General features: G+C 37.2%; 1 protein-coding gene across 1 annotated transcript in view; it reads left to right on the top strand.

Moving 5' to 3' along the window:
* Positions 1–18,349, top strand: part of GPC6 (glypican 6) — a 761,222-nt gene that overhangs the window by 548,300 nt on the left and 194,573 nt on the right. Inside the window, exon 4 of the mRNA XM_030459184.1 lies at positions 3,224–3,389. Coding sequence (XP_030315044.1) covers positions 3,224–3,389 — 166 coding nt within the window. The remainder of the gene's footprint in view (positions 1–3,223; positions 3,390–18,349) is intronic.

The raw sequence follows: 18,349 nt of genomic DNA, 5'->3' as shown, positions 1-18,349 counted from the left end.
ACAACTGATGGGTTCATGTGTTTTATATCACTAGCACAGCATCTTCTGAAACAGAGGTCTGCAACACCCTGCTTAATCATCAAAGAGCAGCCTTTGCTGATCTTCATCCAAGTCTGATATACATATGATATACATATGTCGAAAGCTGTTACAGATATCTCAGAGGCTTCCTCAAAAGCTTTCTTCATCTGCTATCTGCTTGGAGTCACAGCTTGGTCTGTTACCTTAAAAATTGTATTACTTTTCTCTAAACAAAAGCAGGGCACCTTCCTTTCTTGTAAAATGCTGTGGGTTACGTGCAGGGGCTATTAGAACATTTGTGCGGGGGATATTAAAACACTCAGACAAAATATGAGACACCTGATCCTGCTCTTTTTTGGGGGTTGGATTGTTGGGGTTTTTTTGTGTTAAGAATTTATCCTGAGTACTTCACAATGGACTGTGTCTGGGTGTACTCCGGTTAAAGTTGTTCTGTAATGTGACAAGAATTCAAGATTCACTGGGCTAGTGTAAATAGATATTCTAGCTGGCCTTTAGGGTCCTGTCCTGGCAGATCAGGGGTATGTCCTGGATCTCTGTCAGAGAAAGACATGTTAGCTAGCTACCTCTCAGACTGAACTTGTGATAAAATAAGGCTCACTTAAGTATTTATTATCTTTTCTTTCCATAAACATAATATGAAGACAGGGACTTTCTTCTCTCCTCTAGGTATGCTTTTCAAGAATGAAATTGCTAGGAAATTTTTGTCCAAGGTCAAGATCCTATAGGTATTGGTAGGCTTGGGAGGGTGCTGATGGGAGAATATATGAAGTCCAGCTGAACTTTGGGGTCAAGCAGGTACTGACAACTTTGCATTGACAAGAATTCTGGGCCTGGAAAAAAGCATAATTTTAAGCATGAAAGGACCTTTTCTGATAAAAATCTCAGTGTTCACAGATAGAAATATCTCTGTCTTTAAGAAGCAATTTCAAAGTCATTTTGAAGATTTCATTGTTGATAAGTATTCTGCTTACATACCAACTTTTGGTACTAATCTTTTTGTAAAAATTGCCCTGTTTTAGGTTTGTAGGTATAAAGATAAAACGGTTGAACAAGTTACTCTAAAAAGTAATTTAGAGTAGTGGAAATAATGAAGTCCTTGTATGTGATCTTTCTGCTGTTTAATAAGGTGAAATTTTCTTCTGTTGCTTTTTTAACTCATGAGTCATTCATAGCATCATTCCTCCACATGGACTCGTTGGAATCTGTGAGGAACTGACCTCATACTTCATCCTTTTTTCTCAATAAAGGAAGTAACAGAGCCTCTCTACTTTTCTTCTCCCAGATGTCTATTTTCCAAAAACTTGTAGGATCTTAATGTCCTGACACTGAAGTCCTCATTCATATTTGATTGAAAGTGGTCAGTGGTTCAGAACCTATTAGAAAAGCATAGATAAACTAACCTTTTACACATACCATCAGTGTTGTTCTAGTAAAGTGCATTTTCCCAGTAAGACAAGGCAAAAATAACTTCTGAGCATACTCAAAAGTATCTGCTGTAACTCTTAACAAAACCATTTTCATGTCCAGCATAGGGAGTGTATTTTGCATAGTTCTCTAAAAATCAGTGACTTAACATTAAAAAGGGGGAAATTCCACAGAAAAAGTGCCATTTTAGTACAACAATGATAATGCAAACCACATCAGTCAGTTTAGCACATAGTGCTACCAGTGCAAAGTCAGATTCATGCTTTCAGCACAAGATACCTTGAATACAGAAAAAACAGTTAAATCCCTTCAAAGTCATATTAGAAGTGTTGCATTTATTCATAAGCCAACAGAATGAGTGAAAGGACTGTCATTGCTTTGCACTCTCCTGTCCAGGAATTTTGAAATCACGGAGGGGCTTGTAGCCCTTTGTCATTGCTTCAGATTGTCACTCCAGCATGAGAAGCTTATGCTCCACTGCACTATGCAAAGATTCTATTTCAAGTAGTACCTAGCATGCACTTTTAATCCAAGGTAGAATTTCTGACCTGAAAACACCCTGTAGTAGTACACACGATTTTGAAACTCTGAGATGAAACAACTGAATATGGTGACTAGAGGGTGAAATAAATATTCACCCATAGGACTTTCTGTGGTTGTTAAATGTGATCAGTTTGTGAAGTTTAAATTTAGATACGGGGGATTCAGTAGATGTCCTCCAGAAGATGATTTATCCTGCCCTTCAAGAGCTGAAATAAAGGAACAGTCAAAAAAAGACCTGTTTCCCTACAATGAACATTGAAGTTATGTTGCTGAATAGATGCCCAGCATTTTGACAACTAAAAGAGATGAGTTAAAGGATCATGAGAATTAATGAACAAGGCTTATGCAAAAGCCTTTCCCTAACCTCCATTCTCCCTCTCCAGGAAACCCATGCACTTCTAGTGCAAATCCGTATCACTAAATTTTCTGTCTACATACCAGTTCCTTGTGTCAGCCATGCCCAGTGTAAATGCCTTTGGCTGGAAATCCTAAACTCATAGGGCGTTTTTTCCATTGACTCTGGCAGCTGGAATAAGTCCATCATGTGCAGCCATGTTGTGCCATTTCAATTTTGTAAATTGAAATGCATTATACTTTTGTCTGTGATGCTTTTTGTCACTTGAGATATCAGAAAGCCACCTCTGTCTGATCTCTTTATGAAATTGTCTGAGAAGATAGAAGGGTATTTTTGTCTGAGAACAGAATTATATCTCTTCTTCGTGGTGCAGATCTCATTAGTTTTATGGAAATCGTCAAGATTATCCTGGATTTACTGTTCTTTAATAAAGTGGAGAATCTGATCCAGTGGTGGTGTGACTGACAGTTCTACCTTGAGTAGGAAGAGAGCAGAGTCTCCTTAGTATCCTCCATGTTAAGAGCAGTCATTGCTGCCCAGCTCATTGCCTGGATGTTTTTCCTTTGCTTTCCAGTAGCCTTTGTGTGGGAGGGCCGGGGAGGCAAACGCTGCCATCTGTAGGGGAGTGTTAATTTTTGCATTCCTGAAAATCACTGCTGGCTGTGATACATGAAGATCATTGGCAGGAATCAATTAGTCTCATAGGAGGGTGTTATTAAGGGTCGTGCTCTTTCAACAAGTTGCCCTTTCTGCACTCACTTGCTTGAGAGGAGTAATTTCAGAGATCCCAAAATTCACAGAGCAGGAGATTGATTTCCTCCTTTTTTCTTTTTCTTTCCCCCCCCTTAAACTCTGCAGGTCAGTCCCACCCCAGGGTGCATCCGGGCATTAATGAAGATGTTGTACTGCCCTTACTGCAGAGGACTTCCCACTGTGAAACCTTGCAACAACTATTGCCTCAATGTAATGAAGGGCTGCCTAGCAAATCAGGCTGATTTGGATACTGAGTGGAATCTGTTCATAGGTAAGAAGAGTTTAAATATTAGTGGAAGGAAATGCTGGTAATAGAATACATCTGTAGAGTTCTGTGAGGTTAGAAGACACTATTGTTCAATATTGACAATGAAGCAACTGCAGATGCACCTCACTTTCTAATTGACCTTCCTGGCTTGAAATTACTTCCTGGTAAGAAATTACTCTTTTCTCCCCTGCCCTAAGCCAGTCAGGTTTCTTATTACCTATTTCCAAAGGAATGGTATGGGGTTACAGCTTCTGAGATGGATTATTATATGACGTGTGAAATGTTGAGGATTTGATAACAAGCTTAACATGGCAGAAATAGTATGTATTACAACTGAAAACTAGGCTCCTGCAAGCTGAGAAGTTAATAACTATGTGTAACATCCAGTCAACATAAATCATTACAGCTGCTGTTCTTAATTCTGGTAGTATACAGGCAAAAAAAACTTTCAACATTACATACCTGAGAAATTATTAATTCCTTGCTCTTGATTACACTATGTTAATGTCTCCCTTTCCATTTACGGAACAGAAATTGCAAAACATGCAATCACAATGTTCAAATGGAGCAAAGAATAGGTATTTAAGGAAAAATACTGTTTCAGTTTTATTCACATAAATCTTCACACAAGTATACTAAGAAAAAAACAAGAAAGGTATCTCCTTTAAACAGCTATTCAGATATCTTGCAGCAAAAGAAAACTCCCAGAAGAGTAACATTTAAGAAGAAATAAGACCTTCAAGGTTTTTTTTGATGATACAAGGGATAGGATGAGGAATCAGACAAGGCTAATGAAAATACAGAAAGAACAAAAACACCTAGTTACACCAGTCTCTAATGAGCCTCATAGCCTAGACTGGATTTCAGAAAAATAAAAGCAGCTGGAAAACATGGGATAAAGCTCTCTTAGTTACAACCAAAGAAAGAAAAATTTATTTTCTGCTTTTGGAAAGAAACAAATATGAGTAATCTCATTTTGCTTAACTTCAAACCCTACTGACCAATGTGACTTTGAAAATTTGACTCTGACTCATTTATGGATTTTCACTTTACTCAGCACAGTGGTGGTGCAAGATGGATGTGGAGAATAAAACAGGATGAAAAATGAATCAGACTATGGAAAGGGAAAAACAGCATTGAGTGAGCTATAAAAATAACATAAGCCAAAAAAGAAAAGAACAGTAATAAACAAATGATGCAAGTAAACATTCTCAGCCCCTGGGGCTGGTTAAAGGAGCTGATACCTGAGGCAGCTCTGTGTGGAGAGGTACCTGTGGGATCACTGGTGTGAAAAGCAGAGTCAGTTTATCATTAGAAAGCTACAAAGGAGCTGATGGGAAAACAATGTTGACCTGATAAAGACGTTGCATAACCTACTTTCCCTCTGTCATTAAAGAATAATTCGGATCAAAGAAAATTATGTAGGCTTTTAGAAAAAAACACAGCACATTTTAACTAAAATATGCATCAGAATTTTTAATAAGGCAAGCACCTGTTCAAATCAAAAGCTAGATGGTAAGACTGCAAGTCTTAAGAGAAGATTTCCTTTTCTGGTCCCTTAAATTTAGTAAGAGTGCTGGGCAGGGTGATGCATGTTCTGGAAATTGTGGTAATGCTTACAGATTCAGACTTTAAGGGTCTTTGATGCAAAGCCCTTGTCTTCTTCTGTGTCTTTCAGATTTTGATTGTTCCTGCTCTCAGAAATGAAAGACTGCATGAAAGCTTGTACATTATGTTAAAACATAGGGCTAAATTATTAAATTCTATTGAATATACTGTATGCTTTCTTAAAGGAAACAGGCTTTTATGCAGCTCACCCTTCAGGCCAGAGATGACAAGGCAGTATAAAGTACAAATAAAACAAGATGTATTTCTTTTTTTTTCTGCCTATGCAACTTCTCCTCTACAACTCAACGGGGAAGGAAATAGAGAAGGAGAGATTGAGTTGTTTTTGTGTTTCGTAAAGGTATTCTTGTTTTTATCCCATTTTTGACATTCGACAGCTTTGCTGAAGATGAGGGTCCTTAGTCCTTTCTTTATGAAAGATTGAAATGCAGCAAGTTGTCTTGTCTGACAGCTGTCACAGACTATCTAATAGCACATGCAATTCCCAGAGTACTAAACATAACAAAACTTGTACTCACTGAATTAAAATGAACAGCAGCACTTTAGAGCACCGCTGAGCTATGAAAGATTGGAAATTATGCATGAGCAGATTTTATCCCTGTTCTGAATCTCATGCACTAGGAAAAAAAAAAAAGAAAGAAAGAAAAAAGATAATTTTGTGCACTAACAGTCTCCATGTAGGCAGGAATCCCAAATGATAGTGCATATCCATACAAAACACAATATTTTTGCTGAGCTCATAATCTGTGTATTGCAAGGTTGTTTTGGCAAAAGTTGGTACTAAGAGAAAAATCTCTGATGTGTTTTTCAGTAACTAAGCCAATACAGTAGTTTGGACTGCAGGTTCTGGTATTGCTCTGCAGTTACTGCAATTGCCCAGCAAAGCCCAAGATTTGTAAGTGAGGAGGAACTGAGGAAAGTAAATGCGCTCTCTGTCAACAGGATGTTACATGTTCCACCTAGTTTATAAATATAAAAGTCAGGATGGAAATCACACTTATATAGCACTAATAAATCTTGCATCTACTTTCAAAGCTAGGGAGAGGGGGACAACTTCTAAACATCTGGTGCTTTCCAAGATTTTATAGACTGTGAAAATTGGTAAGAGGTGAAACAGCTGCAGCAGCATGACACATGGTTTATTAGATTTTTCCTTTTTGTGTCACCTTAAGGTCTGTGTCCTTTTTGTGTAACATTTCATTATAGGCTTTTTGTACTTTGTTGCCTTCATTATTGCACAATAAAAAGACAAAAGACATCAAATTCTAGCAGAATTCCTCTGAAACTGAGAATTTTGCCTGAGAAAGGAAGACAGTCTTCAGTAACTATAGTCTATTATAAAGCTATTAATGAATAAATGCTTCTTCTAGATACCTAGAGAAAATAGTTGAGGTGTTTAAAAGTAAACCAGCCACACTGACTTTGAAAATGTGGATTTTGACAAAGCTTGCTTCTGATGTTTTGCCTGTTAGTTACCCCTCATAATCCCCTTTGCACTAGTCTCAAGCAAAGTTAGTAAGTGCAAGATAAAAAGAAGAAGTAGAGGAACTGTAATGCTGAGGAAGGATTTTGCCTCAGGGGAGGAGCTGACTGATTCTGTGAAATGGGGAAAAAGGGATTTTCTCTGTCTCATGGCCCAATAGTCTCCTCTCCATGGAGCTATGCCAATTAACGGTGATGAGGATCAAAGATCCCATTGTTCATTCTGTCACTAAAACACAAGAAGAGATGGAGAAAGCTGTTCCCACTTACAAAGATTCAAACCCCATCTATTTTAGGGGATCACATACAATTTGAGCAATATTGTTGCTCCTCTTTCTCTAGCTACACTTTATTTCATTTCTTCCTTATATCTTGAGATTCTTTGACTTCCCCTAGCATTAGCTTTCTCAGCAATTAGATCATTTATTTCCCTTTAACTGCTCATTTTCTTAAGCAGGAATGCCAGCTGAGGAATGAGCTCCCCTTAGTGGGCACCACACTTTCCCTTGATGCCCTCATTCAGCTTCAGAATCAACACTCACAAAGTGATGATTTCCACTGCCTTATCCACAGTTTCAGGATGGCAAAATGGCCATAGCCCATTTGGTATTTTGCAAGATTTCTGTTGCAGTTATCAGTGGGGTAACTTGGGGTAATTTGTCTTGAGACAAAAATGTAGATGATACTAAATCTTAATGCCAAGTATTTGTGATCTAAATACTTAAATAATTCGGAACAACAGGCAAGTAATCTATGTAGTCTATGTAGTCTATACAGTCTATGTAGTTGATTTACTGGCAGCAATGATTGTGTCTGGGCCTTTTTATGCACATCTAAAGGAAATCATAAATGCTTTGTTGCATTTTAGTGGCAAAGCATACACTAGTATAGTGCCTGTGTAGTAGTGCACTCTATGGATTGCCTCTCTGCAATCCATGGAGGTTTGCAACTCCGTGGCTATTTTTAGCAGGAGAAATTACAAGAATTTTTTTTTTTCTCAGGAATTACTCAGCTGTAAATAAGACACACCTTGACCTTACTCCCTTGTTTTCCACAGGCAGGACACTGTGGAAAACACTTCAGAATCTGCACAGTAACAGAGGTGTGCACATGACTGAGATTCTGACACTCAAGTTCACATCTTTGTGAGAAAGAGTTAAAGGGTTCCTGCACTAGTTCAAGTCCTTCTGCTCAGGCTGGAAAGCAAAATTTGACAATCTCTGTCATACAGCAAGGCAGATCAGTGTGTGGTGTGTTCACATCACAGCTGTGAACTGCATCCAGGCTCAAGGAGCCAGAGCCACCTCTTGCTGCCACCAACCTGCTAGACTTCAGCCATGAGAGAAAATCCTATCTACAGGGTTTCAGCAAAAGCTTCTCCTTCCAGTCTTGAAGTAATTTCACTTACTGTCATTTCAGCAGCTCTGCTCTAATAATAAACTTTCTAGTTATGGAGCTTTATGAATCCCTCTTTTTTCTTCCTATCAGGATGACTCAGACACTTATCTTAGGAAACCTCATGAGCATACCACACAGTCTCACTTATAGCAACTTGATCCAAGTAAAACTCCTCATCAAAACTTTACTTACTCCTAATGAAAGCTTTAGAGTGATTAAAATATGCAGTCAGTTTTATTTACTGATGACAAAACCCCTCAGGATTCTGTGTTTTCTTTGTTCCATGTGCAAGTGCAAGGATAAACATTTTCCTTTTAATGCTTTAAGAGACCACCTGGATTTGCCTTTTTAAAATGGCTTATTGTAAGAATAACTGTGCTCTTCAAGATTCCCTTTGGTTCATAGAAAGATCAGTCTATAATTGTAATAGTAATCCCTTACAATTTTCTTGTTCCTATGTGAACAGCCACGGTAAATAAACACAGCCATAGTTGTGTTGGCATCTACATATTAGGTTCATGAAATTAGGCAACCTCTGAAATGCACTGAGGTAACACATCAAACAGACTGGGGGTTTTGCCCCTTCTTTCTCTCAAGTATACAGCATCTGTCACTTCTATTTACCCTTACAAACTGTAGACCAAAGGCTGCCAGTCTGTTACAACTCCCAGCAGGCAAAAGTCTTGCTCCTGTTTGATCATGGGAAGAGCTAAAACCAAGGATTTTAGCAATCTTCATTACATGGCACCTCAATTTCTTACCTCTGCCAACCTACTCTTTAATCATTACATCAAGGGATGCTGTGATACTTAGTATATGTAAGCCTCTCAAAAGGACTCTATGAGAAAATATAAGTAATATTTCCTTCATAGACAGGCAATTCAGAAGGCTCCAGCTATCCTTGGGTGCCATTTCTCCAAATTCAGAGTTGCTGGTAGAAATTAATAAATTTTGTTTTGACAAGCATAGAATGGCTACTTGAATACAAACACTTAAAGTTCATGATGTGCTTCTAGTGCTTAATATGTAAACTGGTAGCATTCATAGTTAAGGCAGCCTACAAATCAAAACTTATATTATTTTCTTTTATTGATAACTTAGCAAATATTTAATTATTCAAGCTAAGATCACCCTTTCTTGCTTTCTTCTTGAATGAAATGCATCATGATGCATTCAGTGAAACCATCTTCGGTACCCATCAGAATAAGAATAAGGAAAGTTATCTTAATCTAATACTTTTTTCATACTTCCTACCTATTTCTTAGAGAAACTTTGGTGTCTTCAGAGTTTAGATATTTTCTTTAAGTGTCCTGTCTGTACAGACTACAGTAGCTATTATTATGCACCAGTCTCTATGAAGTGACAGGGTTTGTTGGGTGGCTTTAAGGGCTGTGGAGTACCATCCTAATTATATATGAAAAAGTGGGATCTGTAGCTTTGAGGGGTTTTTTTCCTGCTCTAGCTTGTTTCCCAAAAGCAAGTGAAAATTAGTACTCTGTTGGCTGGTGAAACTTAAAATTCAGTTGCTCAAAAGTCAAAACCAACCAGTTTTGTAGATGTAAATCTGCTGTTATTTATGAATAAAAAAAACCAAAACAATAAATATTAGTGTGCTTCAGTCCCACAAGTCTCCATAATGCATAGGTAGGATACATGAAGGATTTTTCAGTGTTATTAAAAACCAGACTTAACATCATAAAATAATTTCTGCCGTTCTGGATAAAAATATGTAGTTGCACAAATGAATAGTGAATTCTGCAGGAATATACCCAATTAAAAGTTTACAGTATTATAACCTTAAAATTCTCCAATAAGCAGTAGCCTCCATGATCCTAGATTTTCCACTTCTTTTCCAGAAATACTAGAATCACTGCCTACAATTTAAATACAGTACTAACACCTAACAGGTTACTGTATAGCAGCACCCCTGAAATAAAGGGAACATCACAATTCTGTGAGGTAAATGCTGTGTAGAAGAGAGGAACTGTATTTGCTCTCTCCCTACTGTTTCTTTTCCTTCACAAGTATAAAGAATACACAACCTGGGCATGTAATTCCTCAGATTATAATGAATTCAGCCTGAGAGAAGCTCTCTGAAGTTGTGGGGCTGCCAGCAGCATGCAAATAGCACCAGCACTTGCCTGCTGCTTAAACTCCACTTACCCTGGTAAATCTCTGTGCCTCCCCCTGGAGTAATACAGTTTCTTGCAAGCAGCTCACAGCATCCATTGCCCTGTATATTTGCTTTAGGATGTGCCACTGAAGAAGGAGGTTCCCTTCTGCGGCACTGTGCAGATCTTCTGCTCCAGTTACTGGCTCAAGAGGGCTGGGACTCACTCATCTGGCCTGATCCTGCTGCTCGCTGACACCATTTGGCAGCAGATTGCTAGGAGGGTACGTCCTGGCAGGATGCTAATGGCTTCAGTCAGGGTGGCTCTTCAAAACTGCAGTTCCTAAAGAGGGGCTGTGGATGTCTGAAGATGCAGATGCCTGAAGATGAACGGTAGCAGCAAACTTCTTGGGCTCCTGACCTTTGACATGACTTGTGGAAATGACATATGGTGATTGACTTTTGTTAAGGACAGAAAGATACTAGTACATGTGAAACACATCACCCATCATCATGTCATGTGACAGCTACAGGATTCAATTCAGTTATTCTAGAATTCTCCCTTTGCCACCTGCACACAGTACTCCTGAACTGCATGGTTTCTGCATTTGCAGGGAAAAGCTTCTTAAATCTTGAAGTGGTCTGAAAGCCATGTACTCAGCATTTTCACTAGGCACAGCAGAGCCCTAAGCTGACTGCGGCATTTAGATGCTACAACATCTTTTGAAATAACCAGGTTGATCAGCATTGTCAAAGAAGTTTAAAAGATTTTATAATGAAGCCATCAGACCAAAATGATTACTTTTTAGTTTCGTTTTCATTTCTCATCTCCAACTCCTTCACATCATTTCGCATCAAAGTGAAATGACAGGCTAGTACACATGAACACAGTTTGGAAGTTGCATAGAATAGCAAATTTCTCCGTGTTTACATTCAGGGGAAATGCTGGGGAAGCTGTTTTGCCACAGCTCTTCAAAATGTTATGAATGAGTGCATGTTACATGAGACATCTCTACAAAGAGGAGAATATATAAATTATTTATCTCTCATATACTGTATGAATCAAGCATTTTTATCTTGTACTTTTCCAAATCCATAGCTATGCTCTCTGCAGAGATGCCTTGCACCCAGGAATGCAGTAAACAGTACTGCTCTTTCAGTCCTAAGTTAGTCTTCTCATCAGTGGAGGAATGGATCTCTCAATGATGCTGCTGGAAGGCTGAATCTCTGCCTACCTGGAAGAGCATCCCTCAGGCATTTTCCTGAGCTGATCTTACCAGCTAGAAAACATTGTGCCTCTTATCCATTCTGATTTCCTCAGTGGTTGGGGTGCAGAGGAGGATTGGGGCACCCAGTCTCCCTGACATATGAAATAAGAGTGTGTATGGAACACACACACACAGACCCAGAACTTGGCCATGCTCTTACATTTCAGCTACCTGAAAAAGTGTTTAAAAAAAATGCTTCCATGAAGTTGTATCTTTTCAAGAATTACAAATCCAAATGAAGAATGTATGAATTCTTTCATTTTTTTCCAAGCAGGAATTGAAATCCACTTGGAGGGAAGTCTGGTTGAGCTCTAATGTACATGATTTTGATTGAACAAAGTAAACAGCTTTGTTTCAAATGTTGCATGCAGGAGGGGGTAAGCTTGAATTCAATCAGTTTAAGTATCAATTTAATTGTTCTGAATTTCAGTATATCTTCAGTTAAATCATCATTTAGCTTGGTCAGTACTGATAAACTTCCGATTATCTGAATTTTATGTTTAGCAGACTCTTTTATTTTTAAAAGAAAACATAAGGATGCAATAATTCAAATTTTGCTCAGAGGAATACTGAAGATTATATTTCAACTTTTCTCTTTGTGTCCATCTTTCTGCCTTTTATTTCTGCTTCTATTCAGCTGTATCTGACTATGTACCTGAGAAAACTATTTTGTTGCACTGTGGCACATTTTATACTACTAAATATTTTGTCTTAGAATAGGCATCTATTTTAGAAAACTTGACAAGCAAGAAACAGTTTTCATACACTGAAATATGTAATATTTCAAGTGATCTGACCTTCCTGATTGATTTACCAACTATTTCATATTCTCTAAACTTAGTAATAGAAAAAAATTCAAATTATGTTCTTTATTAATCACATAAGTGAAATGGAGAGATGCATGTAACGGAGAGAAAATTTACTCTACCACAAGAAACCTCTCTACCTTACTACTATGAGGAGACTTAATTGCACCTGAAAATACTTTGCTGAGGTTATTACACAATATCAATAAAAGCTGACAGATGCACATCCCCTACTTCAATGATGTCAAAGCAAAACTGACATTGATTTGCTTTGTATTATAATTTTGAGCCATTCCCTGATGAAGGTTAATCCATTTATGATAATGTCTCAGATAGTATATAATCTTTTTATAACCATGTCTCATGACCTTAAAAATTAACTGCACATACCTCTTTTTGAAATACAGAAACAAAGTAGGGTTGACAACCAGCCTTAATTAGTCCTTTCATATAAATAAATTCTAATGTTGTACGTGAAAAGTAGACACACACACACAGGAGGTTTGGGGTTGTAAATAATCTGCCAAATCCCATTCAGAAGACATTTGGATGTTTCCTACCATCATTTCCTTATGCTTTCTTAGCCTTTTTTTTTTAGTCTTTGAATTTCAGAGCAATTTTCAGTTTAATGTTTATTGAAGAATAAAAACTCAGCCAAACTCAGTAAAAGAATCTAAGTGTGTAGGCAATTTCAGTCTAAATCACTTAGTTTTCTTTACTTGTTCACTGCTTCTTCAGGTCTTTTTTGAGCCATACATAAGTGACCACATATTGCCAAAAAGCTCCAAACCTTATTAGCAATATGGCAAAACCTACATTTGAAAGATTCTGATGTGTTTACAAGGTAATGTGAAGATAATACAAAAAAATCTTGTGTATTTCTTATTTTTCTGTGTTATTCAGTGTCAACTGCCCTGTAATATAACATTCAACATCCCTTAATGTCATTTATATTGCAAGTTAACCTATGGGAGTTTAAACTCCCATGACATGTATTTTTCATTTAGCCACCAGAAGCATAAACTGAACTTTCCATGTCAGTAGGAACTCACCTTCATAATATCACACTTCAATTTGCAGCACCAGTAAAGACCCTATCTATCTGTCTTGTCTTTTTAACTCTTAAAATACAGAGAACTATGTAGGAAAAAATAGCACCTTGAAAAATAAGGAATGCAATTTTGGTTCCACTGACTATTTGTTGCTGACCTTAAAAGAGAATCCATTTTTTCAACCAAGCTTTGAGCATCACTGTGATGTTGTGGAATGAGATGAAGGTCAGTCTTTGCTTTCAGGGTGTAGATTACAGCAGCATTGTCACAGTTTAATGACAATGCCCGGCAATTAAACCAAATGAGAGATGCTCTCAATTAGTCCCCCTCCCTAATGAAGAAAAGAAAGAGAATAAGGGAGAGAGACTTATGGGCTGGAAACTGAACTGCACAGCTTTAATGAAGCAGTAATGTTAAAAAGGAAAAAAATTACTAATATATACAAAAATACAGGGAAATTTATACCACATTCCTCCCCCCCACCCCCCAGTAACTCTCACATCACCACTGAGGCTGCAGGGCAGCCCTGGGAAAGTCCAGGCTGGACTCCTGGGGTCAGCAGCATTTGAGAACTGGAGACAGGAACACACAGATTCAGGCTGGCACGGATCAGGACCACAGGCAGAGGAACAGACAGAATCCTCCCAGGATGCTGAAGCAAACAGGGACAGAAGAAGAAGGGGAAGCAGGAAGGGGTTTGACCCTCATTATCCCTCAAATTTATACTGAGTATGATTAGTATGGAATGGAATACTCTGTTTGGTCAATTGTGGTCATTTATCTTGTCCATTCCTCCCTAAAGGAGGGCTGCAGGTGTGACCTCTTTACTCCTTTTCTCCTTCCAGAGGGCAAAACTTTCCTCAGAACCGAGCAGCATTCTTGGTTCTGCACACCAGTCTCTGGCTGTAACTATAAACACTGAGTCTTATCAGTCCCAGAAGCAGACATTGACTGAGAAACTTGCTGTTAATTTCAGCAAGTGCAGCTACTTACAGGAGACTCAGCTGAAAACAAAACTACAAGACAGAAAATTCCCTTTACCCTGGCCCAAACCAGGACAAGCATCTTCCATTTAGCTCAACTGTAGGATGAGATGAAAACCATCACCAAACTAATAGATTTACTGTAATAAACAGTGCCAAAAAAGCAAGAAGCTGTCCTGAGCATGAGCCAAGAAAACACAGGGCACTTACAAGCTGCTAACTTGAATTTCCTAGGTGAAAAGATACAGAATATCTTTTAGTAGGTTTAACGCTTCTAATAAAACGTTTGGGATCATACCCACAGGCATGTATGTATACTTCAGCACTCTTATTTTAATACATTGGTTAAAGGAAGCTGAAAAACAAGGATATGTCCTGTCTACTGTAGGGACATGAAAATGACACTTCTGGCACACATAGCTGCAGTTTGTGATTTGTGTATCATGTATCTCATCAAAAGAAGGTCTTTATGTATTTTGTATGTCAAACTAAAAATGAATCCATGAATGTTTTCTTAGCTGAAACTTTGCTGATCTGCAGTGCTGATAACATACTCTAAATCAGGTTCTCCTCCTTGTGCTGCCCTCTTTGGTTAGCTTTCAATACCAATTAGAAAATTAAAAGTTTGTGTTTCCTTTACACTTTATCCTAGGAGATTTTATGTTAGGAAAACCATTCTGTGGGAGGCATAAGAGATGGCTGCTCCAAGCTAGACTCATGGCTAAAAAAAACATTTTAGTAATATGGAAATCTTCTGCTACAGATATTAATGACCAACATTCTCATTTTAACATGTTGACTGAACTCAGATAAATCACTTCTCAATTACTTGACAGTTAAAGTCCTCTCATAATATGTAGTTTGAATGACTTCTCTGCATATGATTAATAGATTCTTACAGTATCTTTCAATCTTTCATTGATATAAGTGGATATTATACTTGGTTAGTTCAAATGCAGCTGCCAGAAAAATACATACAGAACCTGGCTGTTTGATTGATGCATGCTTGGAAGTGTGTATACATAAATTAATACTTAAAAAATTGCAAGGAAGCAAAATTGCAGTAATAATATGTTAGCACCTTTTTAAGAAGCCTCTGGCATTTCAGTTGTGATCAAACTTTTCTGTAAAAGTTTAATAAAAGGGTAATAAATTACTCAGGTTGAAATCAGGAGGAACAATGTAGCAGAATTTTAGATGGTGCAAATCATTTACTAATGGAAATACAGTAGTGAACAATGCATGAAGATCTAATTCCACTGCTATTGAATATATCTCTGAAAAGTAATTTCAACATTTTTTTTGTCAAGTAATTTGTTACTGACAGATGAGGAAAGCAAGTACTTATTTTTCTTTCTGTGAAAGCACCTGCAGACTCACCAGCCCCCATTCAGTTTAGGAAGAGAAAAGTCTTTTTATTCTAAAATTGAGGGAGATTTCTCTCCCCTTACAAAAAGGAATTTGATGATAGTTTAAATGTCTATTTATATAGGTATATAAGAAATAGTTATGTATATATATATATATATATATATGAAATCAAAAGGGGTACTAAATAAAGGACGATGGGTAGATAAAGAGTAATCTTGTATAACATTTCAAGTTGGAGTCACATTTGCTTGAAATGTGGCAATATTAATCATAGAGATAAGCCCAGGTAGAGCTTACATTAGGCTATTTTTGCTACAGTCTCCTTATTGCTGTTGTCCAAGTGGCAGAGGCTACAGGGCATGACCTCTAGACAGCTACTCCTTAGACAGCTACTCCTTACAGGGAAAGAAACCATCAAATAAATATAATGTGCACTTTTTGAAGAATTAACAGTCTCAGAAGGAAACGACAGGTTATAAATAGCTGATTCCAAATCATATTACATTGCATTATAATTTTCATTTTCACCTCATTTCATCCTGGTCTCATTTGGTCCAAATGGTGATATAGGTCCAAACTGTATAAAGTAGTACTCTGTGAGTGACATGATTACAGTCCTTGTCAACTGATGTCAATATAGGGAGTTTCATTGTTATTCATGGGGTTTTTTTCCAGTTTTGTTCACATCTTGGTTTTTCAGTGTTCATATAAATATGCAAAGCATGTTGCACACAGGAGTCAAGTACTATGGCTTAATCAGGGCTGTAGGAAATGTGTTACTTCTAAACAAAATTCTTCACTTATTTTTCACAAATAACTCTCTTTTGTTGTAGCTTTCCCCTCTGTGGACTTCTGAAACAATTATTTAAACTAAAGAGCATGTCATTTGCTATGGATGAAAATAATAATTTTTTAAGAAGGATAATCTAGCTTTTCATTATTAACTTGGTCACAAAATCTCTGTTCTATCAGAAGCCTTTTTTTGCTCAAATTTTTAAATGCTTGTCCATCAATCTACTCGAAGCTTGAGCTCTGAGAATACCATTCAAAGTAAATAGTTTTGCCTGAAATTAGTCTTCATTTAGTTCATGTGATGCTTTAGTATTTCAGCTCAGTTTTTCTGCAGATGTTACAGTAACATCATTTTCTTGGAAAGCAAACATTCCTCTCAATATATCCTGCACAAACATGCTAAGCTTTTGTACAAGAGGTGAAAGATACTCAGATCTCAGGTTTACTGTATTTCAGAGGAAAATTTTTTGAGGGGGGAGGATAGATTTTTTTAAATTTTCCCCTACAGTTCAGAATAGAGCTCAGGGTAGACTGCAAGACCTTCAGGCACAGAAGTATTATTCAAGCACTGAACTCTAATGGGAACATGAGAAAAATCATTAGCTTTTCCTGTAGACCAAATTGCTTTTCAATATTTGTAGAAATATGCTCTTTAAAATAAAAAGTAAAAGTGGTATTGAATTAGTAATTGCTGGATGTGGACATTCTGCTTTTCATTACTTTTTACTGAAATTCTATTGAAATTAATTAAAAATAGTTATTATATTCTCACAGAACTCCTTGCAGAAGAGTTAGAATTCAAGGCAAACAGGTTAGTTATGAAAGACCATTATATTCAATGGAAACTGGGTAGCTATTGAATTTCCTTCATTTCAGTCTGAATTTCATAGCTATTCATCTGTAAAGAGCTTTGGTTAACTATTAGATTCCTTTAATTTAAACAGATAAAGCAGAAAATTCCTTTTGACTGATTTCTATTTGGTTAGTGAATATTTTGCTGAAGCCTATAAAACAAGCTCACCAAATCCAAACTATCATAGATGACTTCATTAGAGACAAAACTAGAGAAGTTTGGTAATGCAGGTGAAAGCTAAGAAAAAGGTGGAGAGTTGTGCTGTTTCATACTGTATACATGGGTGCATTTTGTTTATTTATTGTTCTTATATAGAAAATGAAAGCATATGGGAGCTGAGTGATTTGCAAAGAGTATGTTATGAGACTTTCTAATGAACAAAATTTTAAAATATTAAAATGGTCTTACATTAATAAGCTGCAGTGAGCAGAGGCAACAAGCTGCTCCTTGAAGAACAGCAGCTGAAGTTTGTTTATTCGGGGGAAATGGAAAAAATGCCTTCATAAGCTTTAGAGAGGTTTCAAGAATATTGAATGGGCACCATCCCAACCAAGGAATCTTTTTATTTGAAAGAAATGTGTTCAAATGTGTGTCATGTTTTAGAGAGTTGAAAAAACAGAGAGATGAAAAAAAATGGCCTTTTGGAATCACATTTTTTTCTTTTTTTTACTTGACCATAGGCCAGCAGAACAGGTTTTTTCCTTTTTTTTAATATGTAAACCTAGAGAATTTTCACAGCACTCATGGAGTCGTGTGAATGAGCAGTAACCCAGATAGAGCACCCAGATTAACACAAGCTATTTTCTAATTATTGAGGTAAATTGTGGGGTGAATTGCTGTCATTTGGGGCACCCAGGAGCACTGTGATGGCCTGCAGATCCATTCCCACTATTTGAATAATTAAGCTCATAATTACCTTCATTATCATCATTAAATGGAAAATTGCCTGCCTAGTGAGAGAAGAACTCTTTTTTTTTACCAAGGCATGCCTATTCCCACAACAGCTTGCTGGAGTCGAGGAGTTTTTAAGAGTTGGAAATCCAGGTCACATCAAAAAAGGGTTGTTACTAAATGAAAGGTATAAGACAGGTGTTGATAAGATGCTGTGCCACAGGTTTTTACCACAGTTAAGGTGCAACCTGAGCTTTCTTTAGTTTAAGTACTAATATCTGTTTTACCTACTACTTAACAACATGAAATGACAGTGCAGAATTGAGCCTGG

Source organism: Calypte anna, chromosome 1, assembly GCF_003957555.1.
Source record: "Calypte anna isolate BGI_N300 chromosome 1, bCalAnn1_v1.p, whole genome shotgun sequence".
Taxonomy (NCBI): Eukaryota; Metazoa; Chordata; class Aves; order Apodiformes; family Trochilidae; genus Calypte; species Calypte anna.
Note: the sequence above shows the minus strand (reverse complement) of the source record. Positions and strands in the feature narration are given on the sequence as shown.